At 39.2% G+C, this 21,643-nt stretch overlaps 1 protein-coding gene across 4 annotated transcripts in view; it reads left to right on the top strand.

Moving 5' to 3' along the window:
- Positions 1-21,643, top strand: part of CORO2A (coronin 2A) — a 179,439-nt gene that overhangs the window by 137,256 nt on the left and 20,540 nt on the right. For all 4 annotated transcript variants that reach the window (XM_020995605.2, XM_020995606.2, XM_020995607.2 and 1 more), the window contains exons 3-8: positions 5,029-5,145; positions 7,241-7,390; positions 8,030-8,209; positions 11,738-11,854; positions 19,896-20,000; positions 21,204-21,300. In XM_020995605.2, the coding sequence (XP_020851264.1) occupies positions 5,029-5,145; positions 7,241-7,390; positions 8,030-8,209; positions 11,738-11,854; positions 19,896-20,000; positions 21,204-21,300 (766 nt within the window). The remainder of the gene's footprint in view (positions 1-5,028; positions 5,146-7,240; positions 7,391-8,029; positions 8,210-11,737; positions 11,855-19,895; positions 20,001-21,203; positions 21,301-21,643) is intronic.

The raw sequence follows: 21,643 nt of genomic DNA on the forward strand, positions 1-21,643 counted from the left end.
ACCTTCATTCTTTGGAGGAGAAATAGGTTTCCCCTCGGTCATACCACCCATGGAATTCAAACCCAGGTTTCTGTCTTCAAATCTAGCACACTTTCCATCACATCGTACTTGAAACATGATCTAGAATTGCACAGTAAGAGAAGTCATGGATGAGTTGCAGTCTTTACTAGTGAGGCAGCTGAGTGGTGCCATGGTGCACAGAGCACTGGTAATGGAGTAAAGATGACCTGAGTTCAAATATGGCCTCAGGGTGTGACTCTGGGCAAGTTATTTAATTTTCGTGGTGGAGGCAGCTAGGTGGCTCAGGAGATTGAGTGCTGGATCTGAAGTTGGAAAGACTTTAGTTCAAATTCAGCCTCAGACACTTAGTAACTGTCTGACCCTGGGCAAGTCTCTTAACCTATTTGCCTGAGTTTCCTCAACTGTAAAACAGGGATAATGATAGCACCTGTTTCGCAGGGTTGTTGTGAAAAGTACTTAGCGCAGCACCTGGAACATGTTGTTATCATACAGTCGTTTTCAGTCACGTCTGACTTTCCGTTACCTCTTTTGGAGTTTTCTTGGCAAAGATACTGGAGTGGTTTGCCATTTCCTTCTCCAGCTCATTTTACAGATGAGGAAACTGAGGCAAACAGGGTTAAGTGACTTGCTGAGGGTCACACAGCTAGTAAGTGCCTGAGGCCAGATTTTAATTTAGGAGAAGAGTCTCTCTGATTCCTAGCCCAGTGCTCTATCCACTCTGCTGCCCACCTGGAACATAGTAGGTACTTCATAAAAGCTTTTTTCCTTCCCCTGACCCTCCCTAGTGGAAGGAGATCACAGAAGCAGCACCATAACTAGGTAATGTGCCCGAAGCAAGAATGTGAAATGGTATCCCCCTAACCCAGTGGCGTGGCTGCTTAGGATAATAAAGTTTTTGTTTTCTTCAGATGCCCCTCAGCTTTGCACCCCTAGTCCTGGTTATGGCTCTTTATTTAAGTACAAAAGTAAGAGTCTTTTTACAGACTTTAACCCTGATGTTTATCTTTCAGCCAGATGCTTAGATCCCAGGTTCCAGGGTTTTCAGTTCATTTCCTGATTCATCAAAAAGGAATAATGTTGTTTGCTATCAAGTAACTCTAATAATAGCTCATTATTTATATAGCGCTTAGGGTTTACAAAGCATTTTGCATCCATTTTCTCATTTGAACCTCACAATAACAATGTGAGATAAATGCTACAGGCATTATTATCCCCATTTTGCAAGTGAGGAAACTAAGGTTGAGATCTATTAAATCACTTCTCAAGGGTTACACAGCTACGATGTCTATGATGAAGGATTCAAACTCAGGGCTTCCTGACTCCAAGAAGAGCACTCTGTCCATTAATAATATATTTAGAAGCAATGTGATCATAAACAAGTCATTTAACCCATCTGGGCCTCTGTATCCTCATCTGTAAAGTGGGGATGATAATAGCACCTACCTCAAAGAGTTGTTGAGAGGGTCAAATGAGATAATATATGTTCACTTTGCAAAGCTTAAAGAGCTATGTAAATACCAGCTATTATTGCTATTACCCACAGTTCCTGATATTTACCACTTGTTCAGGGACTCTGAGAATGCTGGGTCATTTGGGAAGGAATATAATTTTCAAACAGGTCATTAATAGTCAGGTTCCAAATCAGTCACCATCCTGCTATTATTACAGTCAGGAGATCAGAATCTTCAGACTACATTTACCAAGGACCAAATTTTAAGTGCAAATAGAACAATTTTTCCAATTAGTTGCATTCGTGTAGACAACCACACTGGATAATTCAAGGCTGAGAAAATGAAATCCACTTAGGGGCCTTAATTCTCTTGTCCAGACAGCTACACTGATGTAGTTAAGTGAATAATTGTAAAACTATAACTTCATTTGATACTGGATAGAGATAGTTTATAAGCCTTGAATAGAATAGACAGATGCCCTGCACTGATAGGGTTCAGTAAACACAGCCACCTTGTGGAGAGAAGTATTATAAATGGCATTTTTCTTCCTTACTAGATAAGAAAAGAGCTTCTGAGAGAGCTCTGCCAGGTTCAATGTAGCTATTTTTCTTATGCAAACTTTTATGAAGGGAAATAAGTAAGGCCCTTGAAAACCCTCCTTTTTAAAGGTAACAGCTGAATCAGTGAGGCAGTAGCTGGAAGAGAAGCTATGAACCTCCCCTCGTTTAGATGGCTATTAGAACAAATATGGTAAAATCCTAATTAACCAGAAGGCTTGGGGAACACAGTGTTCTGGCTAGCTGAATTTTCTGGTGACCAAATGTTAACCAGAAAGGCCTCTTGGTTTCAACTCTTCTCATTAAAAATTCTTTCTAAAATGTTCGAGTTTACTTTCTTGCCTTAGCAAGAATAGTGAGCAACCGTAATTGAATTTTTGATGATCCTGGGAGTTGTAGGATCTCAGGGTCATCATTATGAATATCAGGAATCATTGAAAAGTAATATAAATGTGGACAGTAGAATAGACTGTGTTGACCAAAAATTTCTTTGGATATATCTCTATTATAAGCTTGTTTTGTCATAATTTTCCTCTCAACTCGTAAAAGTTGAACATAGGAAAAAAAAGATTCAATCGAATTAAAGAACAAGGAAGGTGATAATCCCATGGTATTTTTCCTTAGTCAGACCACATCTGGGGTTCCGTATTGAGCTTTGGCTTCCATATTTTAGCAAGGAGATTGACAAGCTAGAGACTTCCCAGAGGAAAGTGACAATGATGGGACATGGACTCAAACCACGGCATACTTAGATCGGTTGAATTGACTGAAATGGTTATCCAAGAGAAGGAAAGGCTCACAGCATCCATGATAGCTCTTCAAGTATTTGAAAGATTGTCATATGGAGAAGGAAATAATTTTTTTTCTTGCTTGGTTCCAATGAGCAAAACTAGGAGCAATGAGTAGAAAATGTGGAAGTAGATAGCTCCTCCATACTGGGGACAACTTCCTAACAATAAAGGCTTTCCAAATATGGAATAGACTACCTCAGAAGGTAGTGAGTTCACTATCCGTGGTGGTCTTCAAGCAGTGGCTTGAACCACACATTTGAAGGGGAATTCCTGCACGGTTATAGGTTATGGGTTGGACTAGATGACCTAATTTTTTTGGCCATATCTCATGTCACCTCTACATACTCCAACCAAAGTAAATAACTATCTTCATCCCAAACATGCACTGTGCTCTCTCATCTCTGCCTTTGGTTACATAGTTTTCAATATCCAAAATGCCCTCCTTCCTCTTCATCCTACCTATCCTTGATAGCCCAGTTCAACACCCACCTCTTCTATGAAGTTATCCCTGAATTTCCCTATCAGTTATGACCAAGAGTGTTCTGGTTAAACTTTTAACATCTGGCTCTCTGGGGATTTGTGGGAGAGCGGGGAAGAAAACTTCATCCTTTAAATTTAATTCACATTATTAACAGTTTCTTCAGCACTTTTTAAGGCCTAGACAGTCAACAAAACAATAATACATCAAGCCCTAATTTGTACTGTTTGCTCGTTTCTGAGATGTAAATGCTTACCCTGAAAATTTAATAGTGAGCTCTCATGGGCTGGTAGGAGCTGGCTTTAGCACACTCCTGGAATGGCTTTCTCCTTCAGACCTCACCTGGCAATCTATTTATACATTTTGAATAGATAAACTATTTATATTTCTATAATCTAAACTCTATATATAACATATATACTATATGTAAATAGCATATGTGTGTGTGTGTGTGTGTGTGTGAAATATATAAACTATTTATGGTTACTTTATACTTCGGGGATTTTGGGGGGGTTTTTTTGGTGAGGCATTTGGGATTAAGTGGCTTGCCCAGGGTCACACAGCTAGTAAGTGTCAAGTGTCTGGTCTGAGACCGGTTTTGAACTCAGGTCCTCCTGACTTCAAGGCCGGTGTTCTATCCACTGTGCCACCTAGCTGCCCCCTAATTTATACTTCTGCAATATAAACTCTCTTTCTGTAATATGTATACTATGTGTAAATAATATATGTATATATACTAAGTATATAAACTATTTATAATTTATTTATACTTCTGTAATATAAACGATCTCTCTGTAAATATATATTATATATAAATAGTATATATGTCTATATATTAAATATATAAACTATAGTTTACATATATGTATAGTATATATGTCTATATACTAAATATATAAACTATTTATAGTTTATTTATACTTCTGTAATGTAAACTCTTAAATTACAGTTACATCTGTTTGTATCTTATCCCCCTGCCAATTTATAAGCTTCATGAGATCATGTCTTATCTAAATTTGCTATTTCCCTGAGAACAGCATTCTTTACACAGTAGACACTCAAAGCTAGCATTTACATGGAACCTTAAATTTTCCAAAGTGCTATATATGTATGTATGTATGTATGTAGTATGTATGTATCTAGACATATATATGTTATCCATTTGATACTCACAACAACCCTGTGAGGAAAATGCTGAGGCTGAGAAAGGTTGTAACTTGCCCAGGTCACACAGCTAGTGTGTAAGGCAGAATTTGAACTCAGGTCACCTGGTACCAAATCCAACATTCTTACCCTCTGTGCCACCTACCTGCCTGGTAATGTCTGTGCTTTGAATGAATGACCTATACAGTCCCTTACAGCTCTTCGATTCCAGATTGCTGAGTTCCAGCTAAGCATGTTTTCAGTGTTCTAAAAGCCTATGAACAATCTAACTTCAAAAGCCAGACCATCCATGCAGTTGAAACTCCATTCTCTGAAGTTATATGACAAGGTCTATGGAGATACTCTTTTATTTTTATTTTATTTTATTTTTTGTGAGGCATCAGGGTTAAATGACTTGCTCAGGGTCACACAGCTAGTAAGTGTCAAGTGTCTGAGGTCAGAATTGAATTTAAGCCCTTCTGACTTTAGGGCTTCACTGGGCCACGTAGCTGCCCTGATACTGTCTTTTACATGTGGATTAGACACACCCTAACTCACAAAGATTTCATCTGTCATTTCTTTTGCAGACAGGAAAGCTTGATCCGCATTACCCGAAGGTCTGTGGCCACAAAGGCAACGTTTTGGACATCAAGTGGAACCCTTTTGATGATTTTGTAATAGCCTCCTGTTCTGAAGATGCCACGGTAAATTCTCACCTTTCTGCATCCCACTCTCCCAACACATCTGTGGGAAATGAAAACCAATCCACCTTTAATGTCATACCTGTATCCCTAAGTGCCCCATCTATCCTGAAAACATCAACAAAGACAATCTTCAGTAAGTAGAAATCATTCACTGAGAAGGTGGTTGGAATGAGGAAGAAGAAGGTGGACTTCATAGTGTTTCTGTGCCTGTCTCTGGCACTCTTAATAAGTTCATCTGAAAATGGGGTTAAATAGTGACCTGGACCCTATAGTTTTTAGAAATTTGCTGTATTGATGGGAAGTAGCATGGCATAGTGGATAGAGATGGCATCAAAGCTAAGAAGACCTAGGTTCAAGTCCCATTTCTGACACAGGCTGGCTGTGTGACCCTGGATATGTCATATAATTTTTTTAGTACCCTAGGCAACTATAAGTTGTAGAGAAGGTACCAACCTGCACTGGTGGGAAAGGTTCCTCCCCAGGGAACTCCATATATCAATGAATCATAGGTCCACTTCCTATCACTAACTAGACCAATAAGTTAAAACTGCACCTTAATATGAAAAAAAATGTTAAAAAATATGGAAAGCATTCCAAAAGTCATAACTGCTGCATTTGAAAGTTTCTAAGATGTAGAACAACAAAAATTCCATTACCTGCTATCCAACCTCTATATCCAAATGTCCTCCTTCCTACTTATCCTACCTATCCTTTCAAGGCCAGCCCAAAGACCTGATCTGCTTAATCTGTGGGCTTCTTAACCTATCTCTAGTAGAAGTAAAATAAATTTCACTACCTTTCTTCTTACCTAAACTGATTTTAAGATGACTTTCCTGGCTCATCCTTTATGTTATTATCAAATCACTAATGAATATATTTTGCCATCAACTCTGTCTGTGCAATTCTAATTTAGTAGCAGAAGTGTGCACAAAAATTACTGGCAGGGAATAGCTCTAAGTGGATGTCCTGAAATGATTTGCAGACCCATTTAGCCTTAATGAGGGCTAGAATATACTAATAGAATTCCCACTGAGCCTGATCTTGCAGGGAATTATTCCGTTAGAAATAAACAGCTCAACATGTAAGACCAGTGAGTTTTTTGGGGGCACAGAGTTGGGCTGTTTCCTCTTTCAAATACTGGGCCCTTAGCTGCCCAAGCAATCATTTCTTCATTGATAAAGAAATCTATATCCAGTCCCATATTAGAGGCAGTGACTGCCCTTCTCTCCTCCGAAAAAGGATTTGGATCTGAGAACAAGCATCTACACCATATAAAATGGCGCTTTCATTAATTCTGGATGCAGGTGTTTTGTCATTTTAGATCCAGATATTATCTCTGAGGTCATTCTTCACCTACCAGGCACTCAAAAAGTTCTTGTTGCATTGAATTGTACTGGCTTCTAGCAAGAAAGAAAGAAAGAAAGAAAGAAAGAAAGAAAGAAAGAAAGAAAGAAAGAAGAAAGAAAGAAAGAAAGAAGAGAGAAAGAAAGAAAGAAAGAAAGAAAGAAAGAAAGAAAAAAGAAAAAGAAAGAAAATGTAGATATCTATGAAATGTGTAGGATAGAATATAGAAATAACTGAAAAATAATTCTGATTTCTGGGATTAAGGCAGACAGACCCTGAATGAGACACCCTGATGATTTTTTTAACTTAAGCATTTATTTAGCCTCTTTCATGTATTCATGTAGTCCTCTACAGGGTCTTCATAACTAGTATTCTAGAGACCATTAAGACAAGGGCAATCCCAGAAGGAGACCTCCAAGGGCAGCTTCAGACCAAAAGAGAACTCCCCTCCCCCAGACCCCCTTTGTTAGAACTGTGGTAGATTGGGGAGGAGGAGGAGTGGAGGAGGGAGCGGGAGAATGGAGCATGAGACCTTGCACGGTGGGGAATGCTGATTTGCCATCCTCAAGAATGCAAGAGCTGGCCTGCCTGAACTCTGGGCTGGTGGAGAGCCCTGATGCCCATCTGGTCTCTTAGATCTATAGTTCACAAGATGTCCTGCCATTGTTGGGGCAGGTTGTGAACGATGATGTGTTTCTCACAAATGATTTGCTTTCAGTTTTTATAAAATAATATTGTTTTGTCCTACTAGATTAAGATATGGGATATTCCAAAGCAGTTGTTATCAAGAAACATCACTGCCTCAAGGAAAGAGCTACTCGGTCACTCGAGGAGGGTTGGACTCCTGGAATGGCACCCAACTGCTGCTAATGTTCTATTTAGCACTGGTTATGATTATAAGGTTAGTCAGTTTGAAGGAAAATGCCACTGGGGCAAAATCACTCTCTCTAGTCTTTGCCTGGGGACCTCTATCCCATGCATCATTAATTTCTAAGTATCCAAATGTCAAATGTACAGAATTAGTGCAAGATATATGAGGAAATTCTAAAGAGAAAGGAAAGTAAAATATATTACATTTAGATATGTATATGTATAAATATACACATGTAATATATACATATATGTGTGTATAGGATCTCACAAAAACCATATCTTGCTACACTGATGTTTCAGTATGTCTAGAAAAAAATCCTCTAGATTTATAGGATTTACGTTCTAATTCTAACTCTTTTTTACTATTTATATGACCCTGGGTAAGTCATTTAACCTCTCTGGACCAGATGACCTCCTAAAAGATCTATGATCTTTTTTTTTATTTCTTCCACAACTCTACCCTCTGAATTTTCTGTTCACTTCAGAACAATGGGACCAAATACCTTACCCAGCCCATTTCCAGATTATTCCACATGGGATTACCATGTTTCACTACCTTGTTGAATACTGACAATATGTCTGTCATGTCCTGTGTGTGTGCTCATTGTCAAGTAAGTAAATGAGATAGGAAGAAAGACCCTAAGAGTTTCGTTTCTCTGTTCTCTAGTTAATGATATGGAACCTTGACACAAAAGAGTCTGTAATTCTGAACCCAGTGAGGACAATTGACTTTCACCAAGATGTGATCCTCTCCATGTCATTCAACACAGATGGCAGCCTGCTCGCAACCACCTGTAAGGACAGAAAGATAAGGATTTTTGACCCCCGCACAGGAACAGTCTTACAGGTACAACATGCAACATTATGCTTTTCAATAAGATAAATGTCTTAACGGTTTTTTCCCCCAACAGGGCTGGTTAGAGAACAAATGGCATTATAATGTATGATGAAGTCACGTTAATTCAGACCAGACCATCTAGTCTGGTCTCCCAGCATATATTTATGCAATAATTTGGTCAGAGGCTAGATTGAAATTTACATTTGGGCTATCTCTGAAAAACAGGTTTGCTAGACAAATTAGTAATGTAAACAAGATTGCAACAAGGAAAACTGAGCCTTGAGAACAAACTGTTTCCAAGCATTCATTTGCATATAGAGAGATGATATGGCCTCGTGGATAGAGTGACATAGAGTGGCTTCAGAATATAGAAGAAATGGATTTAAGTCCTGCCTCTAAAACATGCTGGAGAGGTGACCCTGGGTAAATCATCTAACCCCTCATCACTGTAGGCAACTCTCTAAGACTATAAGTTGCAAAGAAGGTGCCAATTTGCATGGAGATAATTTTGTCACTTGGGAGTTCACTATACCAATGAAAGGACAGGTCTACTCCTAATCCCTTTTCTAGTTGCATAGAGACAAGTGGTGCAGTGACTACAGTACCAGGTCTGAAGTCAGGAAGACTCATCTTTGTGAGTTCAAATCCGGCCGCAGACACTTACCAGCTGTGTGACCTTGGGCAAGTCACTTAACCCCACTTGCCTCAGTTTCTTTATCTGTAAAATGAGCTGAAGAAGGAAATAACAAACGGTTCTAGTTTCTTTTCTAAGAAAAACCTCAAATGGGTTCACAAGGAGTTGGACATTACTGAAATGATTGAATAACAAGAGATAAACTGATTGCAAATTATTCTTATCTGCTAGTTAAAAAGATCTTTTAAAAAACTAGAACATGAAGTTCAGTGGAAGCTTTTTATCTCTTACTAGGTCCAGGGGTTAGGTTCTCTGTTTCAAAATGAAAGCTCCCCACTGAGCTTGATGTTACTGCCTGAACCTGGACTATCTGAACAATGGCATCATTGCAGAGTGTGTTCTGCCTCCCTTCCTCTTAAGAACATTTTGTTCTCTTCTTCCTCCTCTTTCATCTGGTGATGCACAAATACAGCCTTTTGGTGGCTGAGGGGTTTTGATGCTCTGAACAGATACGATCTATTCTGCAAGGAGACTGTCACATGATAACACGATAGCTCTAAACAAATACATCCCAAAGCAGGGACCCTGGACATGCTTCATCAGAGCAGGAACAAGCAAAAGTTCTTTTATTTTTTCTCTCATCCATTTTCATCTTTATTTATGCTCCATTGTAAGTGGTTTTCCCACTTGCAAGGCGAATGACCCTGTTAGGAACTTTCTTTCATTTTTTTGTCACTCTCTAACTGAAATTGCTTCATATTCTTAAAAATAATAAAACTGCATTTCTCCCCCATACACACCTATCCCCAAGGTAGTACAAATTAGCAGGATAGTTAGGTGGCACAGGGGACAGAGGACTGAACCTGGAATCAAGAAGACTCCTCTTCCTGAGCTCAAATCTGGCCTCAGATACTTCCTAGCTCTGTGACCCTGGGCAAGTCACTTCACCCTATTTGCCTCAGTTTCCTCATCTGTAAAATAAGCTGGGGAAGGAAATGACAAATCATTCCAATATCTTTGCCAAGAAAACCCCAAATGGGTTAACAAAGAGTTAAAAATGACTGAATGACAATACAAATTAGCAAAGTTTTATTCTGCTAATGAACTGAAGTCATTGAGCTCAGTTCTGGATGCCATATTTTAAGATGGACATTGATGGAGTGTTGGAGCTCCTCCAAAAGAGCAGAAACAAGATGATGAGGGGACTCAAAACCATGCCATACAAGGATCAGTCCAAGGAACTTAGGGATATTTAGCCCAAAGAAATGAAGACTTACAGGATACAAGCTTTTTGTCTTCCAAGTGTATGAAGAGCTATCATTTAGAAGAGGGGCTGATTTGTTCCTTTTGGCCAGAGTGAGGAGAAAAAGCAGGGATGCATAGAATACAACGAGACTCATTTCATTTTGATGTAAGGAAATACTAACTTTTAGAGCTATCCAAAAGGGCAGGATCAGGTGTTGAGAAAAAACTGGAAAACCAGTTGTATAGGATCTCTTGAGGTGGGTATGAATTTAATGGGCTCCAAGAGCATTCTTGCTCCGCAATTCTATTATTCTATATATATTAAAACTTAGATGACAATAATTTAAAAATGCCAAACTTACCTTTATTTTTCATTTGTACAATACTTCATATACTAAAAACATTTCATATCTATTAACATAGAATCAAAAACCTTACATCTGTAGGAGTCTTAGAAATCATACATTCTAAATCTCTCATTTGACAAAGGAGGAGATTGAGGCCCAGAAAGAAGTGATTTGCCTAATTAGGGAAAAAAGTAAAAAAATTCCCTACTCTGAAACTTCAGCTCCCAAAATGCCATATTTATTGTTGTATCAATTTGTTTTTAAAAAGTACAATTACTTATGTTTACACTTCAAGCTTTGAAAAGTACTTTATATAAATTATCTCATTTTACCTTTACCTCAATCCTGTGGCCACTGTTATCCTCATTTTACAGATAAGAGGCTGAGAGAAGGTAAATGATTTGTCCAATGTCACACAGTTAGTCAGTGTCTGGGAAAGGATTCAAACCCAAGGCTTCCTAACTCCTATTCTAGTACTTTATCCACTATGCCACACTGCCTCGTATGTACCATTTGAAGACTCCTAGCAAAGTTTAGAGAGCCATAAATTTGGGTGTAGGATGATAAATTTTTCAGGGACGGTGACCCTCCAAGACCTCACATGGGATCTAGGACATGATAGAGGGGTTATGGTCTACACTGATTAACAGAATACTCACAACAATTAAATCACAGGAACATAAAGTATAAGTCATTATTATAATTTTCCATTTTTGTCCTTACAAATCTAGGGCAACCTGTTTATGTCTGTAAGCCAATATTTTGCACATAGTATGAAGATATTTAGTAGAGCTTCTCAACCATTTGGAGTTCTGATATCCTATCATTGTTGGAGTGATTCCTGCCTCCCAACTTTGTGGTATTTCAGATAGGGGTTGGATTCAGCTGACCTTGAGATTTCTCCCATTCTAGGATTCCACATATCCTGAAGAACAATCCATGTACACTCAATGCTTAAAAATAACTTGAGTTTAAAAATAACTTAATTTCCCATCACTACTATTCATCATCTCTAAGCCAGTTTCATGACCTGTATTAGGAAATTTCAGGACAGAGAGTTTATAATAGTTCTGTCACCCAGCTGCTCTCCACCTTCATGTTCATGGATTTCCATATGGATTGTTATCTCCTTAAGCTTCCTCAAACAATTCTTAGAGAATAATCACGCAGGGTCTTCAGGAATGATCATATAGAGAAACCCTTTACCAAAGCTGTAACTTACTCCTTCCCACCACTTTTTTTTAGAGGAGGGGAATCATTGATCCACTCAAATTATGTGTTCATGCTAATATACTGTATGTCTTCTTCTAGGAAGCAAGCTACAAGTCTCACAGAGCCAACAAAGTGCTGTTTCTAGGAAATATGAAAAAACTGCTGTCCACTGGAACGTCCAGATGGAACAACAGGCAAATTGCACTATGGAATGAGGTGAGTCAGTTAACTTTCGAAACTAAGGGTCAGAGCAAGGACCAGGCTGCGCCTCCTTAGACCTATCTCATTCCTCTTTTTATATCATTTGTTGCTTCCCACTAAGATTCCTTTCTTTTATTGACTTTAACCCTAACCCTAATTTTAGTTATTCTTCTCTCTCTCCCCTTCTCCTGCCCAATCGCCTCTTCCCTACAAAGTAGAGAGAGGATCAAGAGAGAGAGATTAGAGCTAGACAGTTGGCTTGTTCCCTCCACCCTAGCTTAGGCTGTAAGATGGCAAGAAGAGTAGCCATGAGCTCTACCCATTAGAGAGAGAATTTCCTTCTCCTGCAGTGAATACTCAACTTGCAGACTTGAGGCTATATCTCTATATGGCTACACATGCTGCTTCACTCTGTGTATATGAGTGTATATACATATGTATGTATATACATATATATATAGACAAATATATAAAATCTATATATAAAACCATGGTTATTTATATACACACATATACATTGCATATACATATACATACATACTTATATACATGTTCGTGTATGTGTGTATGAAACCCTGATAGCATCCATGTCCTAGTTTAAGGGAAATAAATGTAATGGAACCCTTTTCTTATCCTGGTACCTGGGGAAATGATAAATGCCAGGGGTATGGTATGATGTATATATGATTATGTTTAGAAGCATATATCTGGATTTGTGGAGTAAAGATCTATGTTACAATGACATATTACTGTAATTCCATTAATTAGTTTATGTGTTTCTTCAAATGTCTCTAAAAACCTTACTATATCTTACTAGGCTCAATATATTTGAGTGACCACAAACTATTTCTCAGTGCAGTTTTATATTTGAGGCCTCAAGCATGTCATTAGAGTTATAAGGCAGAGAGACTCAGAATAAGTGCCCTATCATGAATTCATCTGGGGTGGCCTCTAGAAGACTATTCTGTGAGTGGCCTTCTTATAACAAACATGGCCCTTACAGAAAACTGACTCTCTGACAATCAGTCAGCAAACATTTATTAAGCACCTGCTGTGGGCCAGGCACTGTGCTAAGTGCCAGGGATATAAAGAAAGGCAAAAGCCAATCCTTACTGTCAAGGAGCTCCCAGTCTAATGGGGGAGACAACATGCAAACAACTATGTACACACGCGCTATATACAGGATAAATTGGAAATAATAAACAAAGGGAAGATGCTTAAATTAAAGGGGATCAGGAAAGGCTTCCTATAGAAGGTAGGATTTTAACTGGACTTGAACAAAGCCAGGGAAGGCAGGAAGTAGGGGTGAGGAGGAAGAGGATTCCAGGAAGAAAGATAGCAAATAAAAATTTTCAGAGCCAGGAGAAAGAATATCTGATGGGAGTCCAGTGTCCCTGGATTGCAAAGTATGTTTGTGGGGATGGGGGGCAGGGGGAAGAGAGGCATAAAGAGACTGGAAAGGTAGGAAGAGGCCAAGTTTTGAAGAGCTTTGATGCTGAAGATGATAGGAAGATGCTTCGGTTTATTGGATAGGGAAGTGACATGGTGAGACCTGTGCTTTAGGAAGGTAAATTTGGCAGTTGAGTGGAGATATACTGGAGTAGGGAGAGACTAAAGGCAGGCTAGTCTATATTGTAATTACCACCCAGAGATGCTAATAATGCTTCTACAGAACACCCAAGGAAGAGACACACTGACACATACTCTCTCCTTTGGTTATCTCCTTGCAAATTAGAGCAATAGGAAAGAATCACTGAGTCAAGTCCAAGTGAGGGAATTTTCCCCTCTAGAAATATAGATCATATGGTGGAGTCCCCTGCTCAAGCCCTAGATCCTGGCTTAGGTCTTGCTTTCACTATATAAACAACCGAAACCACCTAGAGGCCAAAAGAACACCCTAGTTAAATCTACTGTCAACTTGTAATAGCCTTTCCTTCTTGGTTTAGTACTTTTTCAGTCGTGTCCAACTGTTCATGACCCCATTTGGGGTTTTCTTGGTAGAGATACTGGAGTGGTTTGCCATTTCTTCTCCAGCTCATTTTATAGATGAAGAAACTGAAGCAAACAGGATTAAGTGACTTGCCCAGGGTCACACAGCCAGTTGGGATCTGAGGCTATATTTGAACTCAGAAGATGAGTCTTCCTCCCTCCAGTCTGGCACTCTATCCACTGTGCCACTTGGCTACCTCCCCCTTCCTCCTTCCTAAACATAAATTAGTGTGGCACAGAACACTGGCTCTAGGATCAGAAAACCTGAGTTCAAGATTCTTCTTTGATGCTTACTACCTGTGTGACACTGGGAAAGTCACTTAATCTCCCTAGGTCTCTGTTTCCTCACCCACAAGATGAAAGGCTTGGACTGGACAATTTCAGTGGTCTCTTCATCTCTAAACTCACCAAAAAAAAATAGTAATCAATCAATCAAGAAACATTTACTAAGCACTGGGCTAGATGCTAGGGATACAGAAATGAAAAACCCAAAATAGTTCCTGCCCTCAAGGAGCTACCATCCTGGAGTGGCAACAACATGTACACATATAATCAAATCTAAAGTCATTTCAAAGGGGCATTAGAATCAGGTAAGTCATGAGTAAATTTAAATTTAAAAATTTAAACTGGGTTTTAAGAGGAACTAGAAATTCAAAGAGGTAGAGGTAAGGACTGAGTGGATTTCAGACATGGGAAAAATCCTGTGCAGAGTCAAAGAGGTAGAATGTGGAGCATTGTGGATGAGAGAGAGGCAAGTGGTCCAGGTTGGGCAGATTGTAGGGTGTTTTAAGAGTACTCATGTACAATAAGCCTAGAAAATTAGGCAGGATTCTGATTGTGAAGGGCTTTCATTGTCAAGCAGAAGAGTCTGTGCATGATACTAGAAGAAGCAGGAAGCCCCTGAAACATTTGGAGCAGAGGAGTGACATAGTCGCACCTGTGCTTTAGGAGCATCACTGTGGCAGCTATGCTGAGGCAGAATTGAAGATGAAAGAGATGTGAAGGAGAGGCTAATTAAGAGGTTATTGCAAGAGTCCAGGCAGAAGGTGATGAGGACCTGCACCAGTGTGGTAGCTGTGGTAATGTTGTCTCAGCATGTTTCCACAGTGGAGCTCAGCTGAACCAAATTCCTGACTTTTACTGCCACTCAGTGTGGATCAAGCCAGATGCTTCCTCTGGCCATGGTGCTGACAGCTTTCCTTAAACTCACTTGATTCCAAATTAGAGCACCAACCTAAGAAAGTGTTCAACCTTATAACTGGTCTCAGAATATGTGATGGTAACTACAAATTATATTTTAATAAATCAGATTTATTAAGCACATACTATGTGCCAGTAGGGATACAAGTTCAAAGAATGAAATAATCCTATTTGCAAAGAGCTTACATTCTAAAGGGGGAGACAAGTACATATATAAGCACATTCTAATGGAGGAGATAATTAAATATAAAGTATACATAGCACAAATACAAAATGAATAAATGCAGATAAACATAAAGTAGTTAATTACAAGATAATTTGGGAGAGAGAGCAGCAGATGTTGGAAGATTCAGGAAAGGCTTCATGCAGAAGTTGGTGCTGGGGTAGAAAGGCAGATAAATAGAAATGAAGGAGGAAAATAAGAAGAGAGGAGATTATGCTCATCTGTGGGTCAGACATGAAGAGTGACTCAGACTCATTCACACATACAGACACATATATACAAATAAACTTGTCATTCTCCTGGCACTTTTCCCCCCATGTGTAGACTACAAGAGACTAGACACTGTGCTATTCCAGTGTCTTAGCATTTATCCAGTCTTGTTATCACCATTCCCGAATACTAGAGTAGTGGGGGAAGGAGAGGAATTGGTCAACATACCCCACCCCAAGCAACAGATTTCCCATCCCTCAGCCCAATTGATATAACAGAAAGTGATTAGCAGTTAGTATCTTAAACAGAGGGCAAAGGAGCTTTTCACTTTATTACTCCTTTATGAGGTGTGAAGAAATTCTCTTTGATAAGGTTAGAGGGTAGTTAGCTATTGGCTAGCAAACGATCAGCAGTGAATCACTCAGTGAATCACTCAGTAAAGCTTTAGAGAATGTGCTCCCTGGCAACAGAAAAAAATCTAGCTTTGGAAAAAGAACCCAGTTCTTGATAGGGGACCATTCCTTGACACTGAAGGAAAGAAGAGATTTCTCTCCTTCTTCCCTCCTCTTCTTCCACTCCATTCCCAGTGTCACTGGTCATGGTAATCTTACAGTAGAGCTACTTGTCCAGCTGGAGACATAGAATTCAATATGGAGCACAGAGAAAAAGAATCAAAGCAAGAAACAGTCCAGAGGAATGTGACCACTTGCAGCAGAGAAGAAAGCCAGCTATGGATTCAAAAGAGAATTAATTCTGGCAGTTGGAAGCTGAGTTACATAGATGAAGAGGAACAGGGAGCCAAGTTGAGTGACCTGTGCAGTAGAGACACTGTACCCAGTGGGGCATAGTGTGAGGATACCATAAGATGAGAAAAGATATTGGGGCCCCACAGAAACAGGGGCATGAGTGGCTTTGGCCACTTATCTCCACTATGTGCGTGACTCACAACCAGTATGCTCTTATTATGTGTCTGCTATACCCACTGACATCTCATGTATTTCTGGGACACTGTGTATCAGGTTTATGGGGAAATAATTTTTAGCTGCTGTTCTTACTACACCATGTAAGTAAATGCCTTTGCTTCAAACTAAGTGTACCTTTTAGTTGGCTGTTGAAGATAACACACAGTAATGGAGGCTTGGAAGCTATATCTTTAGGATTATAGACCCACGGAATTCATTAAACCTTAGTTGTAGTCATACGCCCAGGGACCCAACCTGTGAACATGAGTGTCAGTTTGGGTGCTACACTAGTATCACTCCATGGATGTTGACACAAGGACCCAGACTCACCCAACCACACACTTCTAACCACCTGTGTAGGTAGGCGATGCCTGCCTCTGCCTAACCCTAGATGCTACTCTTCCCATGCTTCCATACCTTAAATCTCATTGACACCCAACACATAATTGGGCCCCTGGGCTATGGGTTGGATTTGGTACCCACATGCCCCAAAATTTACCCTCACATTGCCTAGTAAACTCTTAAATTCCTAAACATTCCCAAACACATAAGCTAACACTCATAGCACTTCTATACAGTCCTGTCAATAATTAATTGCTCGCTCTCTCTCTCTCTCTCTCTCTCTCTCTCTCTCTCTCTCTCTTTCTATTTCTCTCTCTCTCTTTTTCTGTCTCTCTCAGACTCATTCCTTAGAGTCACTTAAACCAAACACTAACCCTTCCACCATCTTCCTATATTTCTAACTCTATCTTTCATCCCAAACTCTATCCAAGGTCTGTCTTTCTAATAATCCTACTTTACTGATTACCAGGATCAGGAGAATTCCCTGACATTCCTATATAGCCTGTAGCATAATTCACCACTCTGGACTGCTTTGAACCCTCTTCACTTTGTCTATACAGTTGCTACTTCTTCAGAGTCATAGAATGTCAGAGTAGGAATGGACCTCAGATACCAACTGTTATGATTCCAACCAATACCTTAAGAATCCCTTCTATCATATTTCCAACAGAGTCATTCAGCCTTTGCTTAAAGACCATTGGTAATGGGGAATCCTGAAGCAGCCCATTCCACCTCTGGATAGCTTTAATTATCCAGAAGGTTTTTCCCCCCTATATCAAGTTTAATCTTTCTATCATTGCTCTTAGTTCTGACCTATGAAGTCTACCATTATGTCTCTTTCTCTTTCTCTCCGTCCTCCACTTTCATGTTGTGAATTCAAAATAGTGGATTAAGAGGGTAAATTTCTCTCCTTCCATTATGTCCCATCAATGCTTCCTGCTTAGTCTGAGCCTTCACCCACACCATATCTTAGACCCACAGACTCTTTCTCTTGTTTCCATCATTGCTCTTCAACCATCTTCAGGAGCTATCCATCCTCAACTTAAAGCTGTTCCTTAATAATAACTTTAAGGTTTCCAAAATGGTTATCTTTTATTACCTCCTTTGGTTCTTGCAGCAACCCTTTGAGGTAGGTGTATGTTCTGTTCTGATTCTCTGGGTGTTCTTTAGGTATATTTCCCCCAGAGGGTTTAGCTTTGCTGACAGGCAAACCTAGAGCTTTCCTTGGTCTTTTTCTTGGTTTTTCCGCCAAGCTGTATATGAGATCACCTGATCTGGATTATAGCCTCCCTGATCCAACCCTTGAAGTTCTTTTCCAACACATGAATACAACTGGACACAGCCTCTCCTTTGGACACAGGCTCTTGGTGTTACAGGAGAATCAAAGAGATATGTCAGTCTGACTCCTGTAAGCCTGGTCATGAGATGAATATTTTCCAGGTCTTCCATTAATATGGAGGATGAGCTGCCTACACCAACATAAAAAGCGCCCTGGCTCTGTACAGTCAAAACAAGGACCCAGGCCAATTCAAAATGACCAAACTCTGGGATTCATAGACCTTGGCCTGACCTCTCCTGGCCATCCTTACCACTGGTGAATCCCAACTAAAACCTATCCCTAAAAGCACTGGGCTAAAGGCTCCACACCAAGTCACATGAACTCCAAACAAGGCAGCCACTCTGAGATATCTGATACTGTTTTTCCTGGATCACCATCCAGAAAATGTTCCATGCTCTCTGTCCTTTGCAGCTTGAGTATTCCTAAATGTGATTCTGTCCCCATAGGTAAAGGGAATTCAAGGGTTATGTATTATTTGTTGAGCTTGATCAGTGAAGACAAATAATACTTATCACTTCAGACTCAAACCCTCTTTTTCCTCAATAAAAGATTCAAAAAAATATTCAAGATATTTGCCCCAGGCTTACCATTTCCTATCTCTTTTATGCTAACAGATAGTTTCTTTGGCTACACAAACCAGGACTCACTTTCATTTTTAGATTTGTAATTTCCCTATCACTTCAAATAACACCAATTCATTGGCTCACTCAAGAACTATAGATCTAGTGCCCAAACACTGATATATATACAGGGCAAGTGTTTGCTGTAAGTTTTGCTTACCCAAATTAAATTAAATCCTATTACTAGGATGGAGAGCTTTCTTAGCCATTCCTTTTTTTCCCCATTTGCCAGTGGTCACTGACCTTTGCTTTCCCTTTTATCTGTCTTATAAGTCTCTTACTTCCTACAATACCCCAGCTATAAGAATTAACCCATTTCTGTTCTTTTTTCATGAGATTTTGACAGAGATGAAGCCTTGCTTCTTTCCCCTCCAACCCAACCACACTCATGATTGTTTTGAAATGTAGGATGCAATTCTGAGCAAAGTCATTGATATAGTTACGCTTTGGGGAATATGCTTTGGTTGGGAGTGTCAAGGATCCAGCCCCATCATTGGGGATCCATGATGCAGAAGGCAGCACCCGTGCTTTTTGAAGATTCTTCCAAACTGAGAATAAGTTGTTTGACTGTTCTTAGAGGAGTAATGTGGAATCATAGAAAATACACTGGTCTAGTAATTAAAAAACCCAAGTACCACTCATATTTTTGGTGCTAATCTACTATATGACCTTGGGGAAATCACTTCACTTATTAGGACTTGAGTTTCCTCATCTATAAAAATGATGGTGTTGGACTTCACTAGATTATCTCACAAGTGCCTTCCAGATCTAATATTCTGTGACTCTATGGATTCAATAAGATGAAAACATCGAAACATTAGAACAAGGAAAGTTGTTTTATGTTTTCCAGCAGTTTTCCAAACTGCTGATCTTGGGGGAAATGTTACTAGTCTGCTATACTTTTACTACCAAAGGTCCTTATTTCTTAAAATTTATCATCTTAAAGACTGGCTCCTTCTCTTCTTCTTTATTTCTACTTCTCCTTGGCTTCCAAACCATTCCTTCTGGGCCTTATGAATCTTGTCTATTGATGCTGCAAGTGGGGGAACAGTTAGTCCTGGGGAATTTAGAGATTTTCCTGGTGCATTGTGTAGTCTGGGCTGGGATACATTGGTTTTTCAACCAAAAAAGTAACTGAACAGCTTTTTTTCATTTCTTCTTCCCTGGACAGGATGACCTTTCTGTGCCTTTAATTGAAGAGGACCTAGATGGCTCTTCTGGTGTATTATTCCCCTTCTATGATTCAGACACCAATATGCTCTATGTGGTAGGCAAGGTAAGCTTTGCAACTATGAGAATTAAAACTAAGGCTGCTAAATATGCAATAGTTCAGTAGTTGAGGTCTTAGGTGGAGGAGAGGGGGAATGTGAAATTGAGTATTGAATTCTTTATTTCATCGTTGACCTGAAGCTATAAATGTTTTTGGACTGAAGAAATAAGAAAAAAAAACTGTAGAGATGCATTTTAAACATCAAGCTTTTAAACTGATGGCTATACTTCATCAATATGTATAACCAATTTCTAAAATGCAGCTCATAATTCCTCAGTACCTTAATATAGAACCTTCAGGAGTTGCTGGGATGAAAAATATCCGTGACTCAGGCTCAGCTGCAATAGCCCTATTGAACTTAGCCAGAGTTTTCCTTGGACATCAGATACATAGCCCATTTCAAGAACACCCCCCCAAAAAAGGGACATTTCTAGCTTAGTAGGACATAATTTCCTGCTGATATTGCTTCCAGGGCACATCCATACCATGATGAATTGCAGAGTAAGAGATTCATAGGCTCAGAGAGACAGTATGGTACAGTAGAAAGTGGAGTACAGTGGATATGGATTCAGCAGACCTGGGTTCAAATCCTACCTCTGACACTTACTACCTATGTGACTACGGATAAGTCACTTAAATTCTATGAAGTTCATTTTCCTCCCTTGTAAACTAAGGATGTTCAACTATATAGTTTCTAAGATCCCTTCCAGCTCAAAAATCTTTGATCCTATTATCTATACTTTAAAAGATGTTTTAACCAAAAAAGAGGCCACAACTCCTTGCTTTCCCTTTTGTTATCTACTATTACACACACACACACACACACACACACACGCACACACACACACACAATTTCTTGAATTGTGCTTCATCACTATACACACACAAACCCTACCACAGCTATTATCCTATCTCTGAAATGCAAGCACTAGAGAAAAGGAAAGATACCTAAAAATTTGGAAGCAACTACTTTTTGTTAAATGCCGCAATACCTGGCCTCTACCCAAAAAAAGAAAAGGCTACTGAGAAGTAGCAGTAGGAATGGAAAATAAAAGAGTTTTTAAATTTTATTCTTTCAATTTTATGATTTTCCTAGGCATTTTAGTTTTCAACTGAACATAAAAATAAATGCAGTTGTTTTATTCATATTGTTCCAGACCAAATGAGGGACCAACATATCTCCTTGTTCTTTTTCGTTCTCTTTCACAGGGTGATGGGAACATTCGATACTATGAAATTAGTGCAGACAAACCACACTTGAACTATCTTACAGAATATCGTTCTTATCTCCCTCAAAAGGGAATTGGTGAGTATGAAAGAGGCACTTTTCTTAGAAACGTGATTTTCTGTTTGGATTGATGTTGCAGACTTTATTCACTGACTTTCAAAGCAGTACTTACCTCTTAAGAAGATCGATTGTGATGATGTGTCTGTAGTGATCATTTATCTTCTCCTGCCTAAATGTCATTATCGTCATCATCATCATCATCATCATTATTATTAAGGAGCTCAAAACACTCAATTTAAATTAATAATGCAGAAGGCAACTTTGTGAGGATACTTTAGGTATGGGGTGTAAATCATAAAATATTCCCATGATAAGAAAATAAGGTTATAAAATTTAATCTCTATTTTATAAATAGGGAACC

The sequence above is a fragment of the Phascolarctos cinereus genome, unplaced genomic scaffold (genome assembly GCF_003287225.1).
Source record: "Phascolarctos cinereus isolate Bilbo 61053 unplaced genomic scaffold, phaCin_HiC Scaffold_4;HRSCAF=312, whole genome shotgun sequence".
In the NCBI taxonomy this organism is placed as follows: domain Eukaryota; kingdom Metazoa; phylum Chordata; class Mammalia; order Diprotodontia; family Phascolarctidae; genus Phascolarctos; species Phascolarctos cinereus.